The sequence below is a fragment of the Nerophis ophidion genome, linkage group LG18 (assembly GCF_033978795.1).
Source record: "Nerophis ophidion isolate RoL-2023_Sa linkage group LG18, RoL_Noph_v1.0, whole genome shotgun sequence".
Taxonomy (NCBI): domain Eukaryota; kingdom Metazoa; phylum Chordata; class Actinopteri; order Syngnathiformes; family Syngnathidae; genus Nerophis; species Nerophis ophidion.
In genome coordinates, this window is record NC_084628.1 from 14,267,384 (window position 1) to 14,294,186 (window position 26,803).

Sequence of the window (26,803 nt, forward strand, 5' to 3'; positions counted from 1 at the left end):
TACATATATATATACATATATATATATATATATATAGACAGCTGTTATGGTAACCTGGCAGTTTTTAGTTGAGTCTGTGTGTGTCTTCTGAAATCAATCTTACAAGTAAAGTATTAACATAAGATATGTTTTGGGGGAGACGGCAGATTTTGGTCCTCGGGTCTAACTCGTCGGTTTGTTTCTTTATTTAAAGCCTGGAACTTCTCGGGAAGCTCGAAGCGACCGTGACAGCTCACTTGTGGAACTCTTGTGGAAATAAAAAGGGACTAAAAGGAAAATGTCACGGCTTTTTCCACCACAAACCACGCTGTTTACACGCCAGGTGATCCGCAAACAAACAGGCGGATGACGTGAAAAGTAAGGTGGTCACTTACCGAAGAAGAGCAGAACCAACGCCGCCGCTCCGTGCGTGATGTGGCGGCGCTTGCGAAGCATTGTTCAAAAAAAAAAAAAAAGGCAGTCGAGTTGTCGCCAAAAGCCGCCGGCCCACACAGCTCGCCGTGTTCGGGCTATCTAAGAACGACCAAGTTGCACATAGAAGAATGTTTTGGGCTCTCCGAACACTTCCTCGGGGAAAATGAGGAGTGGGATTCCTCCTGCGTGTTCTCTTCTGCTTGTGGTCGGGAGGCATCGTCACTTGACGTCTGCAGCTCGGGTGCGCCCTCTGCTGTCCAGGAGAGCAGACTGCGCTGGACTGGTGGACAAGGCAGGGTCAAACGCTCGAAAACGTTTAAGATTGAGTTGAGTTAAAGGCCTACTGAAACCCACTACTACCCACCACGCAGACTGATAGTTTATATAATCAATGATGAAATATTAACATTGCAACACAATTAAATTACAATTACAATTTGAAATTTCCCGAGAGTTTCGTCTTGAAAACGTCGTGTAATGATGACGTGTACGCAAGACGTCACGGGTTTTAAGGAAATATGAGCGCTGCGCACACACACAGCTAAAAGTCGTCTGCTTTAACGGCATAATTACACAGTATTTTGGAGATCTGTGTTGCTGAATCTTTTGCAATTTGTTCAATTAATATTGGAGAAGTCACAGTAGAAAGATGGAGTTGGGAAGCTTTAGCCTTTAGCCACACAAACACATGGTGATTCCTTGTTTAAAATTCCTGAAGGTGAAACTTTACTATGGATCAGAGCGCGGTCAAGCAAACATGAATCACGACGGAATGTGAACCAGCAGGTTTCGGTGAGAAAATTGTGGTTAAAAAGTCGCTTCTTACCGGAGAAAAGCTGAGCTTGTGTCTTCCATAGCTGCCGTCGACTTCCCTGGGACATTGGCGTCAACACACCCATGGATGTACTATCAGGTACTATTTAACTCACTAAAACACCAGCAACACAATAGAAAGATAAGGGATTTCCCAAAATTATCCTTGTAAATGTGTCTAAAAACATCGGAATCCGTCCCAATGCAATCGCATTTTTTCATTTTTTATTTTTTTATTTTTTAATCTTTTTTTTTTTCTAGTCCGTTCCTATCAATATCCTCAAACACAAATTTTTCATCCTCGCTCAAACTAATGGGGAAATTGTTGTTTTCTCGGTCCGAATAGCTCTTTTTGTTGGAGGCTCCCATTAAAAACAATGTGAATACGTGAGGAGCCCCCACACGTGTGACGTCATCATCTGCGACTTCCCGTAGAGGCAGAGCATTTCTCTTAACACTGAAAGTTGCGAACTTTATCGTGGATGTTCTCTACTAAATCCTTTCAGCAAAAATATGGCAATATCGCGAAATGATCAAGTATGACATATTTCAGTAGGCCTTTAAAAAGATCCCAAGCCTGGGATTGAACTCCAGACTACTCAGGACCTTCATATTGTGAAGCAGACGCACTAACCCCACCTCCACCATATTTCGTACAATTGACTACTAAATGGTAACACCCAAATAGGTTTTTTAACTTGTTTAAAGGCCTACTGAAATAAGATTTTCTTATTTAAACGGGGATAGCAGGTCCATTCTACGTGTCATACTTGCTCATTTCGTGATATTGCCATATTTTTGCTGAAAGGATTTAGTACAGAACACGGACGATAAAGTTCGCAACTTTTGGTCGCTAATAAAAAAAACCTTGCCTGTACCGGAAGTAGCAGACGATGTGTGCGTGACATCACGGGTTGTAGGGCTCCTCACATTGTTTACAATCGTAGCCACCAGCAGCAAGTGCGATTCGGACCGAGAAAGCGAGAATTTCACCATTAATTTGAGCGAGGATGAAATATTCGTGGATGAGGATAGTGAGACTGAAGGACTAGAAGAAAGAAAAAAAAAGGCGAGGGCAGTCAGAGCGATTCAGATGTTATTAGACACATTTACTAGGATAATTCTGGAAAATCCCTTATCTGTTTATTGTGTTACTAGTGTTTTAGTGAGATTATAAAGTCATACCTGAAAGTCGGAGGGGTGTGGTGACCGCCAGTGTCTCTGATGGAAGCCATGGAGGAGCCAAGAAAGTCGCAGCTGCCTCTTTGACAGACCGCTAATGTCTCCGGTAAGAGCCAACTTATTACCACAATTTTCTCACCGAAACCTGCCGGTTGACATGTGGTAGAGAAACATGTTCGCTTTACCGCTCAGTTCCATATTAAAGCTTCACAACAAACAAAGAAACACCGGCTGTGTTTCGGTTGCTAAAGGCAGCTGCAATCCACCGCTTTCCACCAACAGCATTCTTCTTTATAGTCTCCATTATTAATTGAACAAATTGCAAAAGATTCAGCAACACAGATGTCCAAAATACTGTGTAATTATGCGATTAAATCGGACGACTTTTAGCTGTGAGTGGTGCTGGGATAAAATGTCCGCTCCAACCAATAACGTCACAAGCACGCGTCAACATAAGCGTCATCATTCCGCGACGTTTTCAACAGGATACCTCGCGGGAAATTTAAAATTGAAATTTAGTCAACTAAACCGGCCGTATTGGCATGTGTTGCAAAGTTAATATTTCCTCATTGATATATAAACTATTGGACCGCGTGGTCGGTAGTAGTGGGTTTCAGCAGGCCTTTAAATTGAGTTTGAGTTTATTTCCAACATGCAAGCATACAACATGATACATCACAATTTCCAGTTTCTCTTTTCAACATGTTCGAAAAGGAGTAGGAAGAAGCAGAGCTCATTTAATCCTTCCACTTTTATTTTACATAACAGTTGCTAAAACGTTTGTTCACTTCCAGTTCTCAAATTATTCACAATATACTCCAGTGGTTCTCAACCTCTTTTCAGTGACCCCCTGTGAACATGTTTTTAATTCAAGTAATCAGAGCAAAGCATTTTTGATTGAAAAAAAAAGAGATAAATAAGTAAAATACAGTACTATGTTATCAGTTTCTGATTTATTAAAGTGTATAACAGTGCAAAATATTGCTCATTTGTAGTGGTCTTTCTTGAACTATTTGAAAAAAGAAAAAGCTATATAAATAGCTAAAACTTGTTGAAAAATAAACAACTGATTCAATTATAAATAAAGATTTCTACGCATAGAAGTAATCATCAAATTAAAGTGCCCTCTTTGGGGATTGTAATAGAGATCCATCTGGGTTCATGAACTTAATTCTAAACATTTTTTCACAAAAAATAAATCTTTAACATCAATATTAATGGAACATGTCCACAAAAATCTAGCTGTCAACACTGAATATTGCATTGTTGCATTTCTTTTCACAGTTTATGAACTTACATTCATATTTTGTTGAAGTATTATTCAATAAATATATTTATAAAGGATTTTTGATTGTTGCTATTTTTAGATAAAAAAAAAAAACTCACGTACCCCTTGGCTTACCTTCAAGTACCCCCAGGGGTACACGAACCCCCATTTGAGAACCACTGGTATACTCCATAAGTAATCGCAATAAAAATAAATAAATAAATAATACTGGGTGAAGTAAGTTTCATTTCATATGGTGAGATGAGTAAGATTATTTTGAAAATGAACGGATTAAATAAATTCAGAATGTTAATCAAAATTTTATTTCAACATGTAATATATATTTGTTATTAGACCTTTAAATTAATAAGACCTTCTGGAGGAAAGTTCTGTGGTCAGATGAAACAAAAATTGAGCTGTTTGGCCACAATACTCAGCAATATGTTTGGAGGAGAACAGGTGAGCCCTTTAATCCCAGGAGAACCACACCTACCGTCAAGCATGGTGGTGGTAGTATTATGCTCTGGGCCTGTTTTGCTGCCAATGGAACTGTCTTTTTTAATTTTTTTGGGATTCATAATCTTTTTCGACAGTTTCAAAAGGAATTTGCAAATAAGTTTTTTTTTTTTTTTAATCCATATTTTATACAAAGATAAAGTTAGGAATTAACGAAATGAATAATACAAATGTAATTAAATTACATATTTTTTTTTTTAGAAATTTAGGTCATGGAAAATATTTTATAATAAAGTTTAATTGCAAGTTCAAAGCTTAAAAAGAGGTTAAATATAGTTGTGGTCAAAAGTACACTTGTAAAGAACATAATGTCATGGCTGTCTTGAGTTTCCAATAATTTCTACAACTCTTATTTTTTTTTTTTTTTGATAGAATGATTGGAGCACATGCTGGTTGGTCACAAAAAAACATTCAGGAAATTTAGTTCCTTTTACGAATTTAGTATTGGTCTACTGAAAATACGACCAAAACCAGGAGTCTCAAACTCAATTTACCAGGGACAGATGCAACAGGACACAGATTCTGGGTGAGGCCGGGCCGCAAGAAAAGATTTCCTAAAAAAATATTGTATACTCCTCAGCATGTCTAGTTGTATAATGACGTTTCAAATTGTATTCCTTGTGCACCGCAACTTTCTCTGTGCAAATACGACACGTCGGGGTGCCGCTGTGCTCAACAAAGAAATATTGCATCTCCCACTTTTTCCTGGAATTGTCTTTACTCATCACTAACCTTTCTCTTCACTGCAGGCTTTGAAAAAGACATGTTTGGGGATGTGTAATATATTTGTATTTAGCCGACGCACGGAGAATATTGTTATTTCCGCAATGTGTGTCGTTCCGCTTTTCCTCCCTACAGCAACACGGCGGTCGGCAGATAATAGCCAGGAAAGTACCGGAATAGGGAGCGCAAAAAAGTGACGGCTCCCGGAGTGTTATCCAGCGTCATATAGAAATATATGTAGTGTTCATCGTGTGAGGCAATGCAAATTAAACAATAAAAAAAATAACGGATTGAATTGGTCTAGGTTATCGGGGACTGTTATTACTGACGGACAGGTGTCGCGGTGTGACTGCAGCCAGGCATGTAAGAAAACCCTTGTCTCCATGGCAACGTCTCTGTTGCTTTCACTCGTTTGCCGCTTTTCCACTAACGCAGGGGTAGGCAACCCAGAACGGTGAAAGAGCCGTTATGGACCCAAATAACACAACGCTGTCAAGCGCCATTCTTATAAAACTCGCGGGCCACACTAGCATTAAACTTTCATATTAAGGTCCGGGCCACAAAATAACGCGGGCCACGTGTCTGAGACCCCAGGTTTAACGTATACATACAGCAATGTTAATATTTGGTTACATGTCCCTTGGCAAGTTTCACTGCAATAAGATGCTTTTGGTAGCCATCCTCAAGCTTCTGGTTGAATTTTTGACCATTCCTCTTGACAAAATTGGTGCAGTTCTGCTAAATGTGTTGGTTTTCTGACATGGACTTGTTTCTTTAACATTGTCCACACGTTTCAGTCAGGACATTGGGAAGGCCATTCCAAAACCTTAATTCTAGCCCGATTTAGCCATTCATTTACCACTTTTGACGTGTGTTTGGGGTCATTTTCCTGTTGGAACACCCAACTGCGCCCAAGACCCAACCTCCGGGCTGATGATTTTAGGTTGTCCTGAAGAATTTGGAGGTAATCCTCCTTTTTGATGATCTCATTTACTCTCTGAAAAGCACCAGTTCCATTGGCGGCAAAACAGGCCAAGAGCATAATACTACCACCACCATGCTTGACGGTAGGAGTGGTTTTCCTGGGATTAAAGGCCTCATCTTTTCTCCTCCAAACATATTGCTGGGTATTGTGGCCAAACCGTTCAATTTTTGTTAAATCTGACCACAGAACTTTCCACCAGAAGGTCTTATCTTCGTCCATGTGATGTCAGACCCAGCAGATTTGGTCACCTTTTCAGTAGACCCATAATAAATTCATAAAAGAACCAAACTTCATGATTTTGTTTTGTGACAAACAACTATGTGCTCCAATCACTCCATCCCAAAAAAATAAGAGTTGTAGAAATGATTGGAAACTCAAGACAGCCATGACATTATGTTCTTTGCAAGTGTATGTAAACTTTTGAACATGACTGTAGATTTTTTGTAAATTATTGTGCTTTTTTTTTCTTTCTTGCTTTGCCTTTTGTTCATGTGTGTATCGTTTTGGTGTGGCGTGGTGTTGCGCTTCCAAGACGCGGAGGACATCGGGCAGCTTGCAGGCAAGAAAGTGTTTTAACCCAATGTGCAGGGAAAAATTACAAACAACCTGCCGCTGGGAAACTCCCAAGAATTTTGAGATTAACTTAATTTAGCGTCGCATGAACATGGACTCAAACAGACATAAACTAGGGCGTGAAGCCAAACAGTCGCGTAATGTGAACAAGAATCCCTGCGTCGAATGAATAGCGAGACAAGAGGCTGGTGTGTGTGCACTCAGTGCACCTGGAAACATGAAAGGTAAACAAAGGAGAAAAGAAGCCCTGAGAACTGAACATAACATTAAACCAAAAAAAATTATAAATGATTCATGGCCTCTGCTGGCTAAACTGGTTTTAGCTCATTTCCAACATGAATACAGTAGTAGAGTAGTAGGAAGAATTATTTGATCATTTTTAATTACATAGCAATTTCTGACATATTGATTAATTTGCAAAACCATCCATCCATCTTCTTCCGCTTATCCGAGGTCGAGTCGCGGGGGCAGCAGCCTAAGCAGGGAAGCCCAGACTTCCCTCTCCCCAGCCACTTCGTCCAGCTCTTCCTGGGGGATCCCGAGGCGTTCCCAGGCCAGCCGGGAGACATAGGCTTCCCAACGTGTCCTGGGTCTTCCCCGTGGCCTCCTACTGGTTGGACGTGCCCTAAACACCTCCCTAGGGAGGCGTTCGGGTGGCATCCTGACCAGATGCCCTAACCACCTCATCTGGCTCCTCTCAATGTGAAGGAGCAGCGGCTTTACTTTGAGTTCCTCCCGGATGACAGAGCTTCTCACCCTATCTCTAAGGGAGAGCCCCGCCACCCGGCGGAGGAAACTCATTTCGGCCGCTTGTACCTGCGATCTTATCCTTTCGGTCATGACCCAAAGCTCATGACCATAGGTGAGGATGGGAACGTAGATCTACCGGTAAATTGAGAGCTTTGCCTTCCGGCTCAGCTCCTTCTTCACCACAATGGATCGGTACAACGTCCGCATTACTGAAGATCCGCCTGTCGATTTTACGATCCACTCTTCCCCCACTCCTGAACATTTGCAACACAAATTAAGCAAATAAATAAATAAGTTCTCATGAATGAATAGGGCCCTCATCAGAATTTGATATACTTTTTAATCAAAATTAAAATATAATTTTGTACTAAAATACATTCTAAATCGTTCGGTAGTTTGTTTTTTTTTGTGCAGAAAAAATTATTTAATATTATAAAACATCCATTTTTAATCCAGTCCTAATAAAACTTTGATCAGGATTCAAACTCAGTGCCACAAGCACTAACACAGTGAGATAATGTGGTGACATTTTCCATTATTTTCTTATCAGTGACTGGGCATGAAGGGGCTAGGAATGGGCTTGCAGTGAAATTTCACATGAAGCACCCCGGAATTCGTGAATTGACATTTTACACACGTTTCTTCACACAAAATGGGGTCCCCCAAAAATCTGGGCCCTACGTACAGAATGTTGCATTTAAATATGAGAAATTGAAACAGTGGGAAACAAAAAAAGAGAAGAAAACACATTTCTCAAACTTGATAAGATATCAAAAGCTGTTCCTAATATTTGGTTATCTCTCGAGCTCCAGGAAAAGGAGCAACATACCACCTGCCATTATGATACACTGCAGTTTATTTTTGATCTCATGAGATTGCGGCTAGTGTGAGTGTATTTGTGAGATGTGTGTGTGCACATGTTTCAAAATTCCCCCATTACGTCTGTTGACTGAAATGAAAGCGTCGCTTTGTAGTTTGCAGCTTCTGAGCTTTCACCCGACATGTGGAATCAATCTAAGGCCGGTTGCTATTAGTTACCACGGTCAGAAAAAAATAAATACACAATGTATAGTTCAGGCTTCTGTCGAGGTGAACGTGTGCAAAAAAGGATGATGAAGCGCTTCATTTTAATGATGATGAAACGCTTCACTGACTTTGTACACAGTGGACTGTGCAAAATGCAATTTGGTATGCATTTCCCATGATGCAACATCATGGTGTTTCAATACTTCTGCCACAGTTTATCTTGTTTGCACAGCTGTTTGTGTGTGTTAGTGTCCTTGTGTCCAGCATGCATGAATACTCTTATAAATTGTGGAATATTTAATAAATATTTAAGTTTAGAATATACAAACCCCGTTTCCATATGAGTTGGGAAATTGTGTTAGATATAAATATAAACGGAATACAATGATTTGCAAATCATTTTCAACCCATATTCAGTTGAATATGCTACAAAGACAACATATTTGATGTTCAAACTGATAAACATTTTTTTTGTGCAAATAATCATTACCTTTAGAATTTGATGCCAGCAACATGTGACAAAGAAGTTGGGAAAGGTGGCAATAGATACTGATAAAGTTTAGAAATGCTCATCAAACACCTATTGTGAACATCTCACAGGTGTGCAGGCTAATTGGGAACAAGTGGGTGCCATGATTGGGTATAAAAGCAGCTTCCATGAAATGCTAAGTATTTCACAAACAAGTATAGGGTGTCAAACAGTTTTAGAACAACATTTCTCAATGAGCTATTGCAAGGAATTTAGGGGTTTTACCATCTACGGTCCGTAAAATCATCAAAATGTTCAGAGAATCTGGAGAAATCACTGCACGTAAGCGATGATATTACGGACCTTTAATCCCTCAGGCGGTACTGCATCAAAAACCGACATCAGTGTGTAAAGGATATCACCATATGGGCTCAGGAACACTTCATAAAACCACTGGCAGTAACTACAGTTGGTTGCTACATCTGTAAGTGCAAGTTAAAACTCTGCTATGCAAAGCAAAACCCATTTATCAACAACACCAAGGAACGCCGCTGGCTTCTCTGGGCCCGAGCTCATTTAAGATGGACTGATGCAAAGTGGAAAAGTGTTCTGTGGTCTGACGAGTGTGAGAGTTTGTTTGTGACGAACCCCAAGATGCAGAGAAGAGAGCAGGCATTGAGTAAGAAAACATGGTTTTAATTTAAACACTAAAACAAAACCAAACAAAGGATACAAACTAGGCTATGAACAAAAAAATTGGAAGCAGGGAACAAAAAACAGTAAGCAACAAACATCTACTAAATACAGCTCACCGCTACGCTGCAATCACACGACCAGTAGGAACGACAAGTAGAAAATGACATTGACACGACAGGAGCGACAGGTAGCAACGACAGGTATTACAATAATCCAACCCAGACTGGATGGGAAGACAGGTCTAAATAGGAGCGGGCTGATTGACACCAGGTGTGGCCAGGTGCCAATCAGCCGCAGCTGAGGGGAAACAGTACCCAGGGAGAAACACAGGAAACAGACAAAATAAGAGCGCTGACAAGAAGAAAAAACTTAAACACAAACAAACTGTCAGGGGCAAGCCTGACAACGAGTCCACATTTCAAATTATATTTGGAAACTGTGGATGTGGTGTCCTCCGGAGCAAAGAGGAAAATAACCATCTGGATTGCTTTGGGCGCAAAGTTCAAAAGTCAGCATCAGTGATGGTATGGGGGTGTATTAGTGGCCAAGGCATGGGTAACTTACACATCTGTGAAGGCACCATTAATGCTGAATGGTCCATACAGGTTTTGGGGCAACATATGTTGTCATCCAAGCAACGTTATCATGGATGCCCCTGCTTACTTCAACAAAACAATGCCAAGCCACGTCTTACATCAGCGTGGCTTCGTAGTAAAAGAGTGCGGGTACTTTCCTGGCCCGCCTGCAGTCCAGAAATGTCTGCCATCGAAAATGTGTGGCGCATTATGAAGCGTAAAATACAACAACAAGACCCCGGACTGTTGAACGACTTAAGCTGTACATCAAGCAAGAATGGTAAAGAATTCCACTTTCAAAGATTCAACAATTAGTTTCCTCAGTTCCCAAACATTTATTGAGTGTTGTTAAAGGAAAATGTGATGTAACACAGTGGTGAACATGCCCTTTCCCAACTACTTTGGCACGTGTTGCAGCCATGAAATTCTAAGTTAATTATTATTTGCCAAAAAAAAAAGTTTATGAGTTTGAACATCAAATATTTTGTCTTTGTAGTGCATTCAAATTAATATGGGTTGAAAAGGATTTGCAAATCATTGTATTCCGTTTATATTTAAATCTAACACAATTTCCCAACTCATATGGAAACAGGGTTTGTAATATGCGCCTGCCTTGAATTACTTCCGGGTCAAACTCGCTTCCCAACTCATGACGTCACGAGTGACACTTCCCCTGTAATCATTTTCAAAATGGAGGAGGCTGATTTCAATACCGGTAATTTCACATCGCATAAAGGGAAGGAGATTAAGAGCTATTCAGTAGGATTTAACGTCCAAGCTCACATCACACTCAAATTTTTCTTTCTGTGTGGAGTTTGCATGTCCTCCCCGTGACTGACTGCGTGGGTTTCCTCTGGGTTCTCCGGCTTCCTCCCACCTCTAAAAATATGCACCTGGGGATAGGTTGATTGGCAACACTAAATTGGCCCTAGTGTGTGAATGTGAGTGTGAATGTTGTCTGTCTATCTGTGTTGGCCCTGCGATGATGTAACCATTTGTCCAGGGTGTACACCGCCTTCTGCCCGAATGTAGCAGATATTGGCACCAGCGCCCCCCGCGACCCCCAAAAAACGGTAGAAAATGGATATATATATATATACATACATACATATATATATGTATATATATATATATATATATATATATATATATATATATACATACATATATATATATATATATATATATACATATATATATACATATATATATTTGTGTATATATATATATATATATAACTACTGTATATACTTTTGTATATAATATATAGATATATATATATTTTTATTTTTATTTAAATCAATATGCACTTCAAAACCTTTACATTTATTTATTTAAATTTATTTGTGAGTATAATTTTGATCAAATGATTTCATTAAAGACATAAATTTAGTATTTTTAATAAATTTCTCTCAATGTTTTTGCTCGTAAAACTTAAAAAGATTGACAATTTCTGATTTATCTTACTTGGTCTTGCATTAAAAAAATCTATTCATTCAGATTATTCTGATAAATTCCCATCCATCCATTTCCTACCGCTTGTCCCTTTCAGGGTTGGGGGGGGGGCTAGTTATTCTCTGATAATATTTTACGCTTTGAAAAATCCTTGAACTAAGTCAAGACTAATGTTTAAAAAAATAAATAGATAATACTCTATATTTGCCCCACTCTTTAAGTCCTGATTTGTAGTCCTTCTGCCTGACAATCGATGTCATCAGACGACTTTCCTATGGCAAGTTCACAATCCGGCATGCTGAGAGGATCAGTCAAGACCTCATAAGGAACAGCGGGATGCTTCCAGGATGATGTGATGTGGACATTCCACATGTCCGATTGGCCAAAGGTACCTAGAGATGTAGCAGAGGTTTGCTGGTTGGTGAGTGTCACTCTCCTTCAAAATAAGCACGCCTTAATTGAGCCACAGTCTGTCAAAGAATCTCCCTGTTGTGTGGGAGTTGTTTACTTGACACTCAAGCAGAATTGTGTAGGCAGGCGGTGTGTGGCATTGCTTGTAGTGTGTACTGTACTTCCCAACAGGGTCCTCCGGTGGGTTTATAAAGCCGTACGTGCATCCTCTTACTGAGCTACAGCGCTTAAGACTGACTCCTGTTGTTTGCCTGAGCTGACTTGTAACCTCTTACACACAGCTGGCATTGTAACGCCGTTTTTCCAGTGTCATCCTCTCGTGCATCGACACATCCTGACCAGTATCAAACAGTTCAGACAATTCAAAGAGTTCAAATATTTGTTATGTAATTTTTAGATACAAAATAATAATGTAACACAATTGAATGGAGACAACTCAAACACTTGTGCCAGGCTGAAAACCAACGCTCAGATTGAAGCTTGTCCCTTTAGACTGCCCACAAGCTCAATGACGGGCTTCCTGGCGCAGTTTTCTTGCCTACCTGACTGCCGATTGTTCAGCAGTTGTGAGATAAGAGCGAGTTACGATCATTCACGGGTTGAGTTATACCGAAATGGATACATGGATGATACAGCAGAGGATTGGGAGAATGTCATGTGGTCAGATGAAACCAAAATTGAACTTTTTGGTATAAACTCAACTGGTCGTGTTTGGAGGAAGAAGAATATTGAGTTGCATCCCAAGAACACCATACCTACTGTGAAGCATGGGGGTGGAAACATCATGCTTTGAGGCTGTTTTTCTGCTAAGGGGACAGGACGATTGATCCGTGTTAAGGAAAGAATGAATGGGGCCATGTATCGTGAGATTTTGAGCCAAAACCTCCTTCCACCAGTGAGAGCTTTGAATGGTTGACCCAAATACTTATTTTCCACCATAATTTACAAATAAATTATTTAAAATTGCTACAATGTGAATTCTTGGATTTTTTTTTCACATTCTGTCTCTCACAGTTGAAGTGTACCTATGATGAAAATTACAGACCTCTGTCATCATTTTAAATGGGAGAACTTGCATAATCGGTGGCTGACTAAATACTTTTTTGCCTCACTGTATATATATATATATATATATATATATATATATATATAGGGCAGCACGGTGGAACAGGTGGGGTTAGTGCCTCTGCCTCTTAATACGAAGGTCTTGAGTAGTCCTGAATTCAATCCCGGGCTCGGTATCTTTCTGTGTGGAGTTTGCATGTCCTCCCCGTGACTTTGTGGGTTCCCTCCGGGTACTCCGGCTTCCTCCCACCCCAAAGACATGCACCTGGGGAAAAATGGATTGGCAACACTAAAAAATGTTCATAGTGTGGGGATGTGTGGATCTGTTTTGGCCCTGTGATGAGGTAGCGAATTGTCCAGAGTGTACGACGTCTTCCACCTGACTGTAGCTGAGAAAGGCTCCAGAGCCCCCCGCAACCCCGAAGGGAATAAGCGGTAGAGAATGGATGGATGACCAGGATTCAAACCCAGTACCACTGTTTTTCAAGACAAGCAAATTTTCTCCTTTGTTATTAACCGTGGCGGAGCAGGAAGCGGCTACCTAAGGGTTTGCATGTAATAAATTCACATTTACGCTTACAGAACCCTACGCACAACGCGTGAACTGCCTATATGAGGGGCAGCCATTTTCACACAGCCCAAATGAGCCCAGTTTTTGTACAAAACTGTCACAGAATGAGTGGAAATAGTCTTCTCTGGCAATATTACCAATTTGAAAGGCCTACTGAAACCCACTACTACCGACCACGCCGTCTAATATTTTACATATAAATGATGAAATATTAACATTGCAACACACGGCCGGTTTAGTTTACTCAATTACAATTTAAAATTCCCGCGGAGTTTCCTGTTGAAAACGTTGCGGAATGATGACGCGTATGATGACACGTGCTTGTGACGTTATTGGTTGGAGGGGACATATTAGCCCAGCACCACTTACGGCTAAAAGTCGTCTCTTTTCATCGCATAATTACACAGTAATTTGGACATCTGTGTTGCTGAATCTTTTGCAATTTGTTCATTTAATAATGGAGACTATAAAGAAGAATGCTGTTGGTGGAAAGCGGTGGATTGCAGCTGCCTTTAGCAACCGAAACACTGCCGGTGTTTCTTTGTTTGTTGTGAAGATTTAATATGGAACAGAGCGGTCAAATGAACGTGTTTCTCTACCACATGCCAACCAGCAAGTTTTTGGATGAGGAAATTGTGATATTAAGTCGGCTCTTACTGGAGACTTGAGTGGATTATGCGACCTCCTCCTGTAGCTGTCAAAAAGGCAGCTGTGATCTTGGCTCCTCCATTGGCTTCTCTGAGAGACACTGGCGTTCACTGCAGCCCTCCGACTTTCAGGTATGACTTTATAATCTCACTAAAACACTATTAACACAATGGGCAGATAAGGGATTTTCCAGAACTATCCTAGTAAATGTGTCTAATAACATCTGAATCGCTCACACTGCCGTCGCCTTTTTTTTTTCTTTTTTTTTTTAGTGCTTCACTCTAACTTTCCTCATCCACGAATATTTCATCCTCGCTCAAATTAATGGGGAACTTGTCGCTTTCTTGGTCCGAATTGCACTTGCTGCTGGCGGCTAGGATTATAAACAATGTGAGGATGTGAGGAGCCCTACAACCGGTGACGTCACGCGCACATTGTCTGCTAATTCCAGTACAGGCAAGGCTTTTTTATTAGCGACCAAAAGTTGCGGACTTTATCGTCAATGTTCTCTACTACGTGAATCCTTTCAGCAAAAATATGGCATTATCGCGAAATGATCAAGTATGCCACATAGAATGGACCTGCTATCCCCGTTTGAATAAGAAAATCTAATTTCAGTAGGCCTTGAAGGTTGCATGAAAGCTGCCGGGACTACTTAACACACACGTATCCACATTGGCCTTGTACACAAAACCTAGGAAAGGGATGCTGTCACAGTATTAATATATGCTTCAACACAGCAAGCATCCCATGCCTAGTTAAAATAAAAAAATGAAAAAACATCAATGCCGGTCTGGTTTATGGCTTTGATGCAACCCCCAAAAGCGAAAAACTGCCAGATTTTGAAAATAAGTCTACATCAAGCTGGCGCTGACATCATCACGCAGCTCATTCGGTGACATTTCATACAAAGTCAATGCTAACTATTCTTACAGCTGTGAAGCGGCTGGATCAACTGTACACCCACTCACCTATGAATTGTCCGTGTGCACCCCAGAGGCGCACTGTGAGGTCTACGGAGGAGGTGAGGACAACTTGATCGTTGTCGACAACCTCCAGGCTGCAGCACAATGAAGGTGCATCAGATTTTTTTTTTTTTTCAAACGTCCTTCCTCCGTGATGATTAATAGACTGTGCACTGTAATACGGCGCTGTTGCCTGCTTAGCGTTAACTTGAAATATACAGCAACTGCTAAAATGACGAAGAAACATATCTTACCCTGTAATTCTGCTGGTGTGGGCTCGCCAGAAGGCGTCAGCTGCAAGAATAGGACACAATGTGAGTTTGCATACACACGCAAATTTTACTTCTGAGTGTGTCTAAGACAATAAAAGCTGACCTTTCAGTGGCTTGGGTTGGGGGCCAACAGTTAACTTCCCCATGTCGTATATGTAAACATAGCCAATGCGATCGGCAGCATACAGTACTGCGCCTTCGGTCGTTTTGGACATTTTTGTGATCTTTTGTTGTCGTTTGGACTGGAAAAACATTAAGTGGAAGTTAAGGAGCATGTCCATTGTTCATTTAACATGTTTTTGTTATTTTACATTGCATAATTATACTGTATCTCGTTGGCGATCATGATGAAGAATTGTATAAAATTTGCTGGGCATATTTTGACAACTGTTTTTTGTATCGAATGACTTAAGCAATGAAAAGAGCACTACTAGTTTTATAAGGACTATTTATATACAGCAAAACCTTGATTTACGAACTTAATTGGTTATAGAACATGGTTCGTAAATTGACAAGTTTGTATAGTGGAGCATAGTTTCCCTGAAGAAACAATGTACACATGAATAATTTGTTATAGCCTTGACAAAAGTCCCTATTTTGGTAAAATAATTCACACTATGATGACACTATTTTATGTATGTATGTACACACACACACATATATATATATATATATATATATATATATATATATATATATATATATATATACATGTGTATATGTGTATATATATATATATACATACATGTATGCATTTATATATATACATATACATATATATATATATATATATATATATATATATATATATATATATATATACACATACATACAGGTATGCATTTATACATCTACATATACATATATATACATATATATATACACACACATATACATACATATACACATATACATATATATATATATATATATATATATATATATATGTATATATATATATATATATATATATATATATATTGCAGCATTCACACAATAATGATAATACATTTAATTTATAAAGCACTTTAGTTCAATCAATCAATCAATCAATCAAAGTTTACTTATGTAGCCCTTAATCAGAAATGTCTCAAAGGGCAGTTGAAGAGAGCTTGTGGATCGTAAACTTTTGGTAATCATTGCACGTAGATTAACCCTGCTTTTGTGCACTTTTTTTATTTTTGTTGGTAAATGAGAAATGACAAAAGTATTTCCACCAATGTAAACAAGGCACTGGGGACATGGGTGAGTAATGCAGGGGCGCATTTGTGTCAGACAGTTAACGTGAGCGCCGCTTGAGGACATATTTGATCGGCGGACATGACGATTGGCCAAATTTCTGGCACTTAAAGTCGCAAGGCCGTGAATCAATCGCAACCGCTCACATAGCTGTGATAGTGTTGCTCATGCTTTGTCCTTATGTCTCCCTACTCCAGATGAAAAATGTGGGAATTGTGGAACTTTGAATAATGTCTCCCTTGATTTAAATGGTAGTTTCCCCCAAAATTGGGAATTTCGGGAAAATCTGGGAATTAAAAAAAAAAAATGGTAACAGACTTGAATGGTCTGAATGAGTTGAAAAGGTTGGTGTTGAAATTTTAAAAATCGGTCAAAAAATGTTGAAAAGTGGTATTGCGGAATTCCTGGAATTTTCCTGGAAAAGGGAATTTTTCCAGTTCAAAAAAATAACTTTGTTTTTTTTCCTAATTAGGAGGAATGTTTTGACGGTAAAACCGTTGAATTGGGTTGAAAAATGTGGGAGTAGTAGTCACCAGAAAAAAGGGTGGAAATAGAGCTTTGGAAAACCAGGAATTCTGGCAAATCCTGGAATTTTTGGGAACTTGGGAAAAAAATGTGTTTAAATTTCCAGAATGGTAGATTGTGTTGAAGGTGGAATGTTTTGAATCAGTTGAAAAATGTGGAAATGGAGGAAGTTTGAAAAATGGCCAATTCATTTTGAATGGGAAAAATGCCTCCGGAAAACCTACAATTCTGGGAAATATGGGAATTTTGGGGGATTTTTTTAAGGGAAAGCCCGCGGTACCCGAATAGGCTGAACAGGTTGAAGTTGAAACTGTTTGAATCGGATGAAAAATGTGGATGGTAGAGCACGCCAAAATCTGGAGAAGTTGTATGTGTGAATGCTTTGCAGCATTCACACAATAATAATAATACATTTCATTTGTAAAGCACTTTAGTTCAATCAATCAATCAAAGTTTAATTATATAGCCCTTAATCACAAATGTCTCAAAGGGCAGTTGAAAAGAGCTTGTGGATCGTAAACTATTGGTAATCATTGCATGTAGATTAACCCCGCTTTTGTGCACTTTCCTTTATTTTTGTCGATAAATGAGAAATTACAAGATTATTTTCACACATATGCATGTCCGCCAATGTTAACAAGGCACTGGGGACCTGGGTGAGTAATGCAGGGGCGCATTTGTGTCAGACAGTTGACGTGAGCACCGCTTGAGGACATATTTGATCGGCAGACATGACGATTGGCCAAAATTCTGGCACTTAAAGTCGCAAGGCCGTGAATCAATCGCAACCGCTCACATAGCTGTGATAGTGTTGCTCATGCTTTGTCCTTATGTCTCCCTACTCCAGATGAAAAATGTGGGAATTGTGGAACTTTGAATAATGTCTCCCTTGATTTAAATGGGAGTTTCCCAAAAAATTGGGAATTTCGGGAAAATCTGGGAATTAAAAAAAAAAAAAGGTAACAAACTTGAATGGTCTGAATGAGTTGAAAAGGGTGGTGTTGAAATTTTTAAAATCGGTCAAGAAATGTTGAAGTAGTAACATGTTGAATTGAGAAGTGGTATTGCGGAATTCGTGGAATTTTCCTGGAACCGGGAATTTTTCCAGTTCCAAAAAAAAACTTTGTTTTTTTTCCTAATTAGGAGGAATGTTTTGACGGTAAAACCGTTGAATTGGGTTGAAGAATGTGGGAGTAGTAGTCACCAGAAAAAAAGGGTGAAAATAGAGCTTTGGAAAACCAGGAATTCTGGCAAATCCTGGAATTTTTGGGAACTTGGGAAAAAAATGTGTTTAAATTTCCAGAATGGTAGATTGTGTTGAAGGTGGAATGTTTTGAATCAGTTGAAAAATGTGGAAATGGAGGAAGTTTGAAAAATGGCCAATTCATTTTGAATGGGAAAAATGCCTCCGGAAAACCTACAATTCTGGGAAATATGGGAATTTTGGGGGATTTTTTTAAGGGAAAGCCCGCGGTACCCGAATAGGCTGAACAGGTTGAAGTTGAAACTGTTTGAATCGGATGAAAAATGTGGATGGTAGAGCACGCCAAAATCTGGAGAAGTTGTATGTGTGAATGCTTTGCAGCATTCACACAATAATAATAATACATTTCATTTGTAAAGCACTTTAGTTCAATCAATCAATCAAAGTTTAATTATATAGCCCTTAATCACAAATGTCTCAAAGGGCAGTTGAAAAGAGCTTGTGGATCGTAAACTTTTGGTAATCATTGCATGTAGATTAACCCCGCTTTTGTGCACTTTCCTTTATTTTTGTCGATAAATGAGAAATTACAAGATTATTTTCACACATATGCATGTCCGCCAATGTTAACAAGGCACTGGGGACCTGGGTGAGTAGTGCAGAGGCGCATTTGTGTCAGACAGTTGACGTGAGCACCGCTTGAGGACATATTTGATCGGCAGACATGACGATTGGCCAAAATTCTGGCACTTAAAGTCGCAAGGCCATGAATCAATCGCAACCGCTCACATAGCTGTGATGGTGTAGCTCACGCTTTGTCCTTGTGTCTCCTTAATGTTACGCTGTTGGCATTTATTGCATCGGACTTGTGCGAAAATAGCACAAACCGGGACCTGTAATATATACACATACTTTTTAAAGGTTACACCAGCGCACAACCTTATAAAGTCACACCATTGCCTTTTCCCTTCAAGCTACGACAGACAATAAAAAAGGCAGGCTCACACACTAAAACCAGTTATTACCCTAAATATTACCAAAAAAGATATATCTTCTATTTTTTTTTTGTTATAAAGCTGAGCCAAGCATGAAAAAAAATGAACAAAAATACAGCTAAAAAGGTGCATTTTAGCAACTCATTGAAAGTTACAAAATATGCTTATTTGCCCTTTGGCATTGTGCAGCAACTACTGGTGTGACAGCAAAACATCTTAATTAGCAGGTCTGAAGGTTTCAAGGAAATAAAACGTTCAGGTTTTTTTTCTTCATAATCCAAGTCTCTTACAGCCTTGAAGCAGGTCACCAGCTTCCCTCCGCCGTTCACATCCCACAGATTTATGCAGCCTTTAAAAAACAGAGAGCACGTCGTTAAACCGGTGCGGCAAGAAAGTGCAGCGCATCATAAAGTGTTGTCGTTAGTAGGACTAACCCGCGGTGCCTGGAGACAGGAGAGCTGCTATGGCCGGGGAAAAGTGCTCTAAATTGAGGAAGATCATGCACGGAACGCTGGTTTCCAGCCCTGCTTCACAATGAAACGGCCTTGTTACCTGAACAGCTTATAACGACTGTAAAGGTTAATTAATATTATTATTATTATTATCATGATCACCGTCAACATTGTGGTGCTCTGCTGGAAGAGGGCTGACCAGGCGACTGTGGATTTGTCCGGAAATGAAATTCCACACTGTAATCTCGCCGTTCCAGCTGCCAGTGGCCACCAGGGACGGAGGACAATGTGCCACGCAGAGGACATCCTCTTTATGGCCCCTTTTCTGAGGAAAAGACCCCATTATTCTCTCTCCTCTCAGACCTCTTGCACAGAAGACGGCATAAAGCAGTGGTTCTCAACCTTTTTTCAGTGATGTACCCGCTGTGAACATTTTTTTTAAATTCAAGTACCCCCTAATAAGAGCAAAGCCATTTTGGTTGAAAAATCAAATAAAATACAGCACTATGTCATCAGTTTCTGATTTATTAAATTGTATAACAGAGCAAAATATTGCTCATTTGTAGTGGTCTTTCTTGAACTATTTGGAAAAAAAGATATAAAATAACAAAAAACTTGTTGAAAAATAACCAAGTGATTTCATTATAAATAATGATTTCTACACATAGAAGTAATCATCAACTTAAAGTGCCCTCTTTGGGGATTGTAATAGAGATCTATCTGGATTCATGAACTTAATTCTAAACATTTCTTCACAAAAAAATACATCTTTAACATCAATATTTATGGAACTAGTCCACAAAAAATGTAGCTGTCAACACTGAATACTGCATTGTTGCATTTCTTTTTACAGTTTCTGAACTTACACTCATATTTTGTTGAATTATTATTCAATAAATATATTTATAAAGGATTTTTGAGTTGTTGCTATTTTTAGAATATTTAAAAAAAATCTCACGTACCCCTTGTCATACCTTTAAGTACCCCCAGGGGTACGCGTCCCCCCATTTGTGAACCACTGGCATAAAGGACCCCAGTACTTGTCGAGCTTTAGAGATGTATTTTGTACAATTTGAACATTGAGAGCCTATCAGGGGTGGGCAACCTTTACCACTCAAAGAGCCATTTGGACCAGTTTCACAAAGTAAAGAAAACAATGGGAGCCACATAACTCTTTTGAATTTTATAATGAAATAATACTGCATAAAGTTTTTTTGTGCTTTGTGCTATGTATAGCAGCACGCAGCCCACACCTTAATATGAAAATGTAATATTAGTGCGTCCCGCGAGTTTGATATGAATGCCGGTTGACAGCATCACACCTGCCAACCCTCCCAATTTTCCCGGGAGACTCCCGAATTTCAGAGTACTTATTCTCTTGAAAGTTTGCTGGTGTTCACCCAATGAACAATAATAAGGGCATACAATGTTGGCACTACCGCTAGCGCCCTCTACAGCTTGTATGAATACCCTGATGGCCCAAAGAATTGTTTGACGATGCTATTGCAGACACACGTGAGAGACTGCAAGGCATCCTTATTCAACAGCAATACAGGTCACACTGAGGGTGGCTGTTTAAACAACTTTAGCACTCTTGCTAAAATGCGCCACACTGTGAACCCACACCAAACAAGAATGACAAACACATTTCAGGAGAACATCCGCACTATAACACAACATAAACACGACAGAACAAATACCCAGAATCCCATGTATCCCTGACTGTTCCGGGCTACATTATACACCCAGCTACCACCAACCCAACCCTCCCCCCCTCCACCCCTCCGTGCGTCGGTTGAGGTGGCCGGGGTTGGGGGGCGGGGGTGTATAATATAGCCCGGAAGAGTCAGGGATACATGGGATTCTGGGTATTTGTTCTGTCGCGTTTATGTTGTGTTATAGTGAGGATGTTCTCCCGAAATGTGTTTGTCATTCTTGTTTGGTGTGGGTTCACAGTGTGGCCCATATTAGTAAGAGTGTTAAAGTTGTTTATATCACAACTCTCAGTGTGACCTGTATGGCTGTTGACCAAGTATGCCTTGCAGTAGCGTATGCGCTCAGATAGCGGTCACATCCTAAGCATGACCGGCCGGCCGCCACGCAGACAGCATGGTGAAAATCCTGGCGCGATGACATGTAGAAAGGGTATTAGAAGCATTGTCATCACGGCACGTCCTCCAAGTTGACGTCTGGGCGGAAATCGAAAATTGTTAACCCGGGAGATTTCTGAAAGAGACACTGAAAATTGGAAATCTACCGGACTTCTCCGGGCGGTCAGCAAGTAGGCGGCTGAGCCACATCAGAGTGGTCAAAGAGCGGCATGCGGCTCTGGAGCCGCGGGTTGCCGACCCCTGTCCTATGTGATTCAACTAATCTATCCTTTCTCTGACAGGCTATATTGTGTAAAAAAAAATCTTAGAAGGACATGGAAGATAAAATCATAGGGTCACGATTCCCACTATAGACTAATGCAGGGGTGTCAAACTCAAATACAGAGCGGGCCAAAATTTAAAACCGAACAAAGCAGCGGGCCGAGGTTGAACAAATTAACCTTTTAATAGGGACCCAAACAAGTTTTGCATTGAATCTTGAACAATCAAGGCTTACAGTACATACATTTATAGTGACATGCAAAATCGAGTTTCAAATAATAATAATAATTTAAAAATATCAAAGGGATATCAAATAAAATTTAAATAAAAATGGAATGCCTCTTTTCGGGGGCGGGGTTGAGGTGGACGGGGTTTGATGATAGCGGGGAGTGTATGTTGTAGCGTCTCGGAAGAGTTAGTGCTGCAAGGGGTTGTGGGTATTTGTTCTGTTGTGTTTATGTTGTGTTACAGTGCGGGTGTTCTCCAAAAATGTGTCATTCTTGTTTGGTGTGGATTCACAGTGTGGCGCATATTTGTAACAGTGTTGTTTATACGGCCACCCTCAGTGTGACCTGTATGGCTGTTGACCAAGTATGAATTGCATTCACTTGTTTGTGTGTATAAGCCGCATATATTATGTGACTGGGCTGGCACGCTGTTTGTATGGAAGATAAGCGGACGTGGCGACAGGTTGTAGAGAACGCCAAAGGCAGTGCCTTTAAGGCCCACCCCCAATATTGTTGCCCGGGATGAAATTCGGGAGGGACACTGAACTTCGGGAGTCTCCTGGGAAAATCGGGAGGGTTGGCAAGTAAGAGTATTAGCGGTGAATGCGGTGTTACAGCAGCAGGCCAGCTCTAATGTTAATTTGATATTGCCTCAAGGGCCAAGTGAAATTACGCGGCGGGCCAAATTTGGCCCTCGAGCCAGAGTTTGACACCCATGCTCTAATGCAATACTTCCCCTCTCTATGTGGGCCTGTTTGAGTGTCAGTACTACCTTCACTGGTTTGTGCAGTGCTTGGAGACAATCCATTTCCACCTCTCACATCTGTTATGGAATTTCTCCAATCGATTGCAAAGCTCTATAAGGTAGCTCACCCTGACAGAAAGGCAATACTTGAAACGTTGAATGGTTGGCCAATTTTGCTGGATTATTTAGTGAAGTGTCTGCAGCCTTGTGTCTGGTGTGGTCTGTAATGTTATAAATTGTTTGCTGTTTGAGTTTGAGTTTGAAAAGGAGTAGGTAGAAGCAGAGTTTGTTTAATCCTACCCCTTTTCTTTTACATAACAGCTGCTAAAACTTTTGTTCACTTCCTGTTCTCAATTTATTCACAATTTCCTCCATAAGTAATCACAAAAAAAAAAAAATAATAATAATTGGTGACGTAAGTTATATTTCATATGATGAGATAAGTAAGATTATTTTGAGAATGAAAGAATGGATGTGTCAGGACTAGGACTTTGGTGTGGATTGTTTTCCCGAGGTGCGAAGCGACTGGATCGGACATGGCCTGAAGGTAATGACATTTTTTAATTTTAACACTAAAAATGTTATATGGTATTGTGAATAAACTTGTAAACCTGAAAACTTGAAACTTGAAGTACTACAAAAACAAAAGGTATGAGCTTACATTCATATTTTGTTGAAGTATTATTCAATAAATATATTCATAAAGGATTTTTGAATTGTTGCTATTTTTAGAATATTTAAAAAAAATCTCACGTACCCCTTGGCATACCTTCAAGTACCCCCATTTGAGAACCATTGATGTAGACCACAAGGAAACGTTTGACCCTTTTAAATCATTATAGGTTAAATACAGCATAATAATAATAATAATAATAATAATAATAATAATAGATTAGATTTATATCACGCTTTTCTATTGTTATATACTCAAAGCGCTCACAGAGAAGTGGGAACCCATCATTCATTCACACCTGGTGGTGGTAAGCTACATCTGTAGCCACAGCTGCCCTGGGGTAGACTGACGGAAGCGTGACTTCCAGTTTCCGCCTACGGCCCCTCCAACCACCACCAATCATTCATTCATCATTCATTCACCGGTGTGAGCGGCACCGGGGGCAAATGGTGAAGTGTCCTGCCCAAGGACACAACGGCAGCGACTTTGATGTCCATAGGTGGGAAGCGAACCTGCAACCCACAGGTTTCTGGCACGGCCGCTCTACCCACTACGCCATGCCGCCCCATAATTAGTAAAGCAATAACAGCCAAATACGATAGGAATATATTTAAATGTATGATTAAAAATTACTATCTACTAGTATATAACATGTACATGTAATTGATTTAGACTTAAAAAGAGGTATCATATATCATACTATAAATATGAATACTTTATATCAGGGTTGTCCAAAGTACGGCACGGGTACAGCTCGGGTTTTGATGGCTCGTATCACATTAAGGTTAAAGTTAAAGTTAAAGTACCAATGACTGTCACACACACACTAGGTGTGGTGAAATTTGTCCTCTGCATTTGACCCATCACCCTTGTTCACCCCCCTGTGAGGTGAGGGGAGCAGTGGGCAGGGATTTAACCCCCAATTCCAACCCTTGATGCTGAGTGCCAAGCAGGGAAGAAATGGGTCCCATTTTTATAGTCTTTGGTATGACTCGGACGGAATTTGTAAGAATGTAAGAAAAATATCCATCCATCCATCCATTTTCTACCGCTTATTCCCTTTCGGGGTCGCGGGGGGCGCTGGCGCCTATCTCAGCTACAATCGGGCGGAAGGCAGGGTACACCCTGGACAAGTCGCCACCTCATCGCAGGGCCAACACAGATAGACAGACAACATTCACACTCACATTCACACACTAGGGCCAATTTAGTGTTGCCAATCAACCTATCCCCAGGTGCATGTCTTTGGAGGTGGGAGGAAGCCGGAGTACCCGGAGGGAACCCACGCATTCACGGGGAGAACATGCAAACTCCACACAGAAAGATCCCAAGCCTGGATTTGAACCCAGGACTGCAGGAACTTCGTATTGTGAGGCAGACGCACTAACCCCTCTGCCACCGTGAAGCCCGTAAGAAAAATATGTCAACTACAAAACAAAACAGACAAAATTTTCTCTTTAAATATACATTATATTTTTGTTTTTATTTTTCATTTTTAAATTATTTTTTTATTTTTAAATGAAGACAACAACAACACCCCTGCTTTATATAATAGATAGAATTTGGAATATATAATACAGTTGTCTTCATATGTATTTTTTTTAATACAGAAAACGCAAGGCAAGGTTACTACTCATATATTCTCAATTACAGAAAATGTATGACTTAATATCTACTGTAAATTTGCAGCACTGTAGATAAATTGTGTAGTTTACACAATACACCGTGAGACGTGTGATTTTTGTGTCTCCACTTCGACTGTGTCTTCTTCTCAGCGTCAGCCATGTTGTTGTTTTTGCGCTTCCATATCAAGTCTACTGACGTACAGGTGAAACTCAAAAAATTATAACATCGTACAGAAGTTAATTCATGTCAGCGAACTTCAAATGGGAAACTAATATGTGATATAAACACATTACATGTAAAATAAGATATGCCAAGCCTTTTTTTGTACAACTTTGATGATCATGGCTTGCGGATTTTGAAAAACATAATTTTTTATAAGATTTTCAATTTGAGATTTTCTTTAACTGTCTATCTGTGTTGGCCCTGCGATGAGATGGCGACTTGTCCAGGGTGTACCCCGCCTTCTGCCCGATTGTAGCTGAGATAGGCGCCAGCGCCCCCCACGACCCCAAAAGGGAATAAGCGGTAGAAAATGGATGGATGGATGGATAAACTAAAACATAATCATCGAAATTATATCAAAGAAAGGCTTGAAATATCTTGGAATGCATGTTATGAGCCTCCATCATATATTAGTTTAAATTTGTAACTCTAATTGCTGCAATAAACCAACCTTTGCGCTATATTCTATTTTTTTTGTAGTTTCACCCTTAGTTAGACCACTAGTTAGAACTACGTATACGCAACTTTGTATTAGAAATGGCAACAGCGGAGGATGCATGTGCATGTATGAGCCAGTCTGCCCCACAACAAAAGAAGAGAGAAAATAAGGAGCTTATTGACTACAACGTTGGATTACAAATGCAGACTCGCACAAATCTTTTGGGGACAACTTCAACGAATATGGATAAATCCAGTGATGTCAACCGTGTTGGTAAAACGTTACAAGTTGTGCAAATTCCAAAAGGCTCGTCTGGATGAAGTATGAAAAAAGGCAAATTGTTTTATGAATATCTCCGCAATAATTCCGTGGTTTGATTTCACTTTTTTGTGACATATGCAGTTCCTAACTACACAAAAACAGGTACCAATAGGTGCGAAAAGTTGGTTTTGCACAATAGGTCCCCCTTAACTAAACATTTGATGTATATTAATTATTTTGAGAATAATAACTTTTGCCTAAATTTTATGCTGGATGTTCTTCCTAACAAACCCTTGCCAGGAATCAAACTGAAACTCATTTTATTTAATTTTGGTTTGTTTACCACATCATTCTGCCATGTAGACTGTTGCCTTTGAATATGATGCGGCTCCTCAGGTAAGTCCTGACAACGAAAAAAAACATAATGTTTGAATTACAATAAATATG

At 39.9% G+C, this 26,803-nt stretch overlaps 2 protein-coding genes across 3 annotated transcripts in view; both read right to left on the reverse strand.

Annotated features, from left to right (window-relative positions):
* The window catches only part of b3glcta (beta 3-glucosyltransferase a), a 131,739-nt gene extending 131,107 nt beyond the window's left edge, over nt 1-632 (reverse strand). For both annotated transcript variants that reach the window (XM_061877306.1, XM_061877305.1), the window contains exon 1: nt 375-632. In XM_061877306.1, coding sequence (XP_061733290.1) covers nt 375-435 — 61 coding nt within the window. In that variant the 5' untranslated portion in view covers nt 436-632. The remainder of the gene's footprint in view (nt 1-374) is intronic.
* The window catches only part of wdr95 (WD40 repeat domain 95), a 57,670-nt gene continuing 31,376 nt past the window's right edge, over nt 510-26,803 (reverse strand). Inside the window, exons 20-28 of the mRNA XM_061878427.1 lie at nt 26,700-26,759; nt 19,954-20,116; nt 19,774-19,863; nt 19,630-19,688; nt 15,480-15,618; nt 15,359-15,398; nt 15,111-15,199; nt 11,693-11,836; nt 510-694 (exon numbers count right to left, since the gene is read on the reverse strand). Of these exons, the coding sequence (XP_061734411.1) occupies nt 510-694; nt 11,693-11,836; nt 15,111-15,199; nt 15,359-15,398; nt 15,480-15,618; nt 19,630-19,688; nt 19,774-19,863; nt 19,954-20,116; nt 26,700-26,759 (969 nt within the window). The remainder of the gene's footprint in view (nt 695-11,692; nt 11,837-15,110; nt 15,200-15,358; nt 15,399-15,479; nt 15,619-19,629; nt 19,689-19,773; nt 19,864-19,953; nt 20,117-26,699; nt 26,760-26,803) is intronic.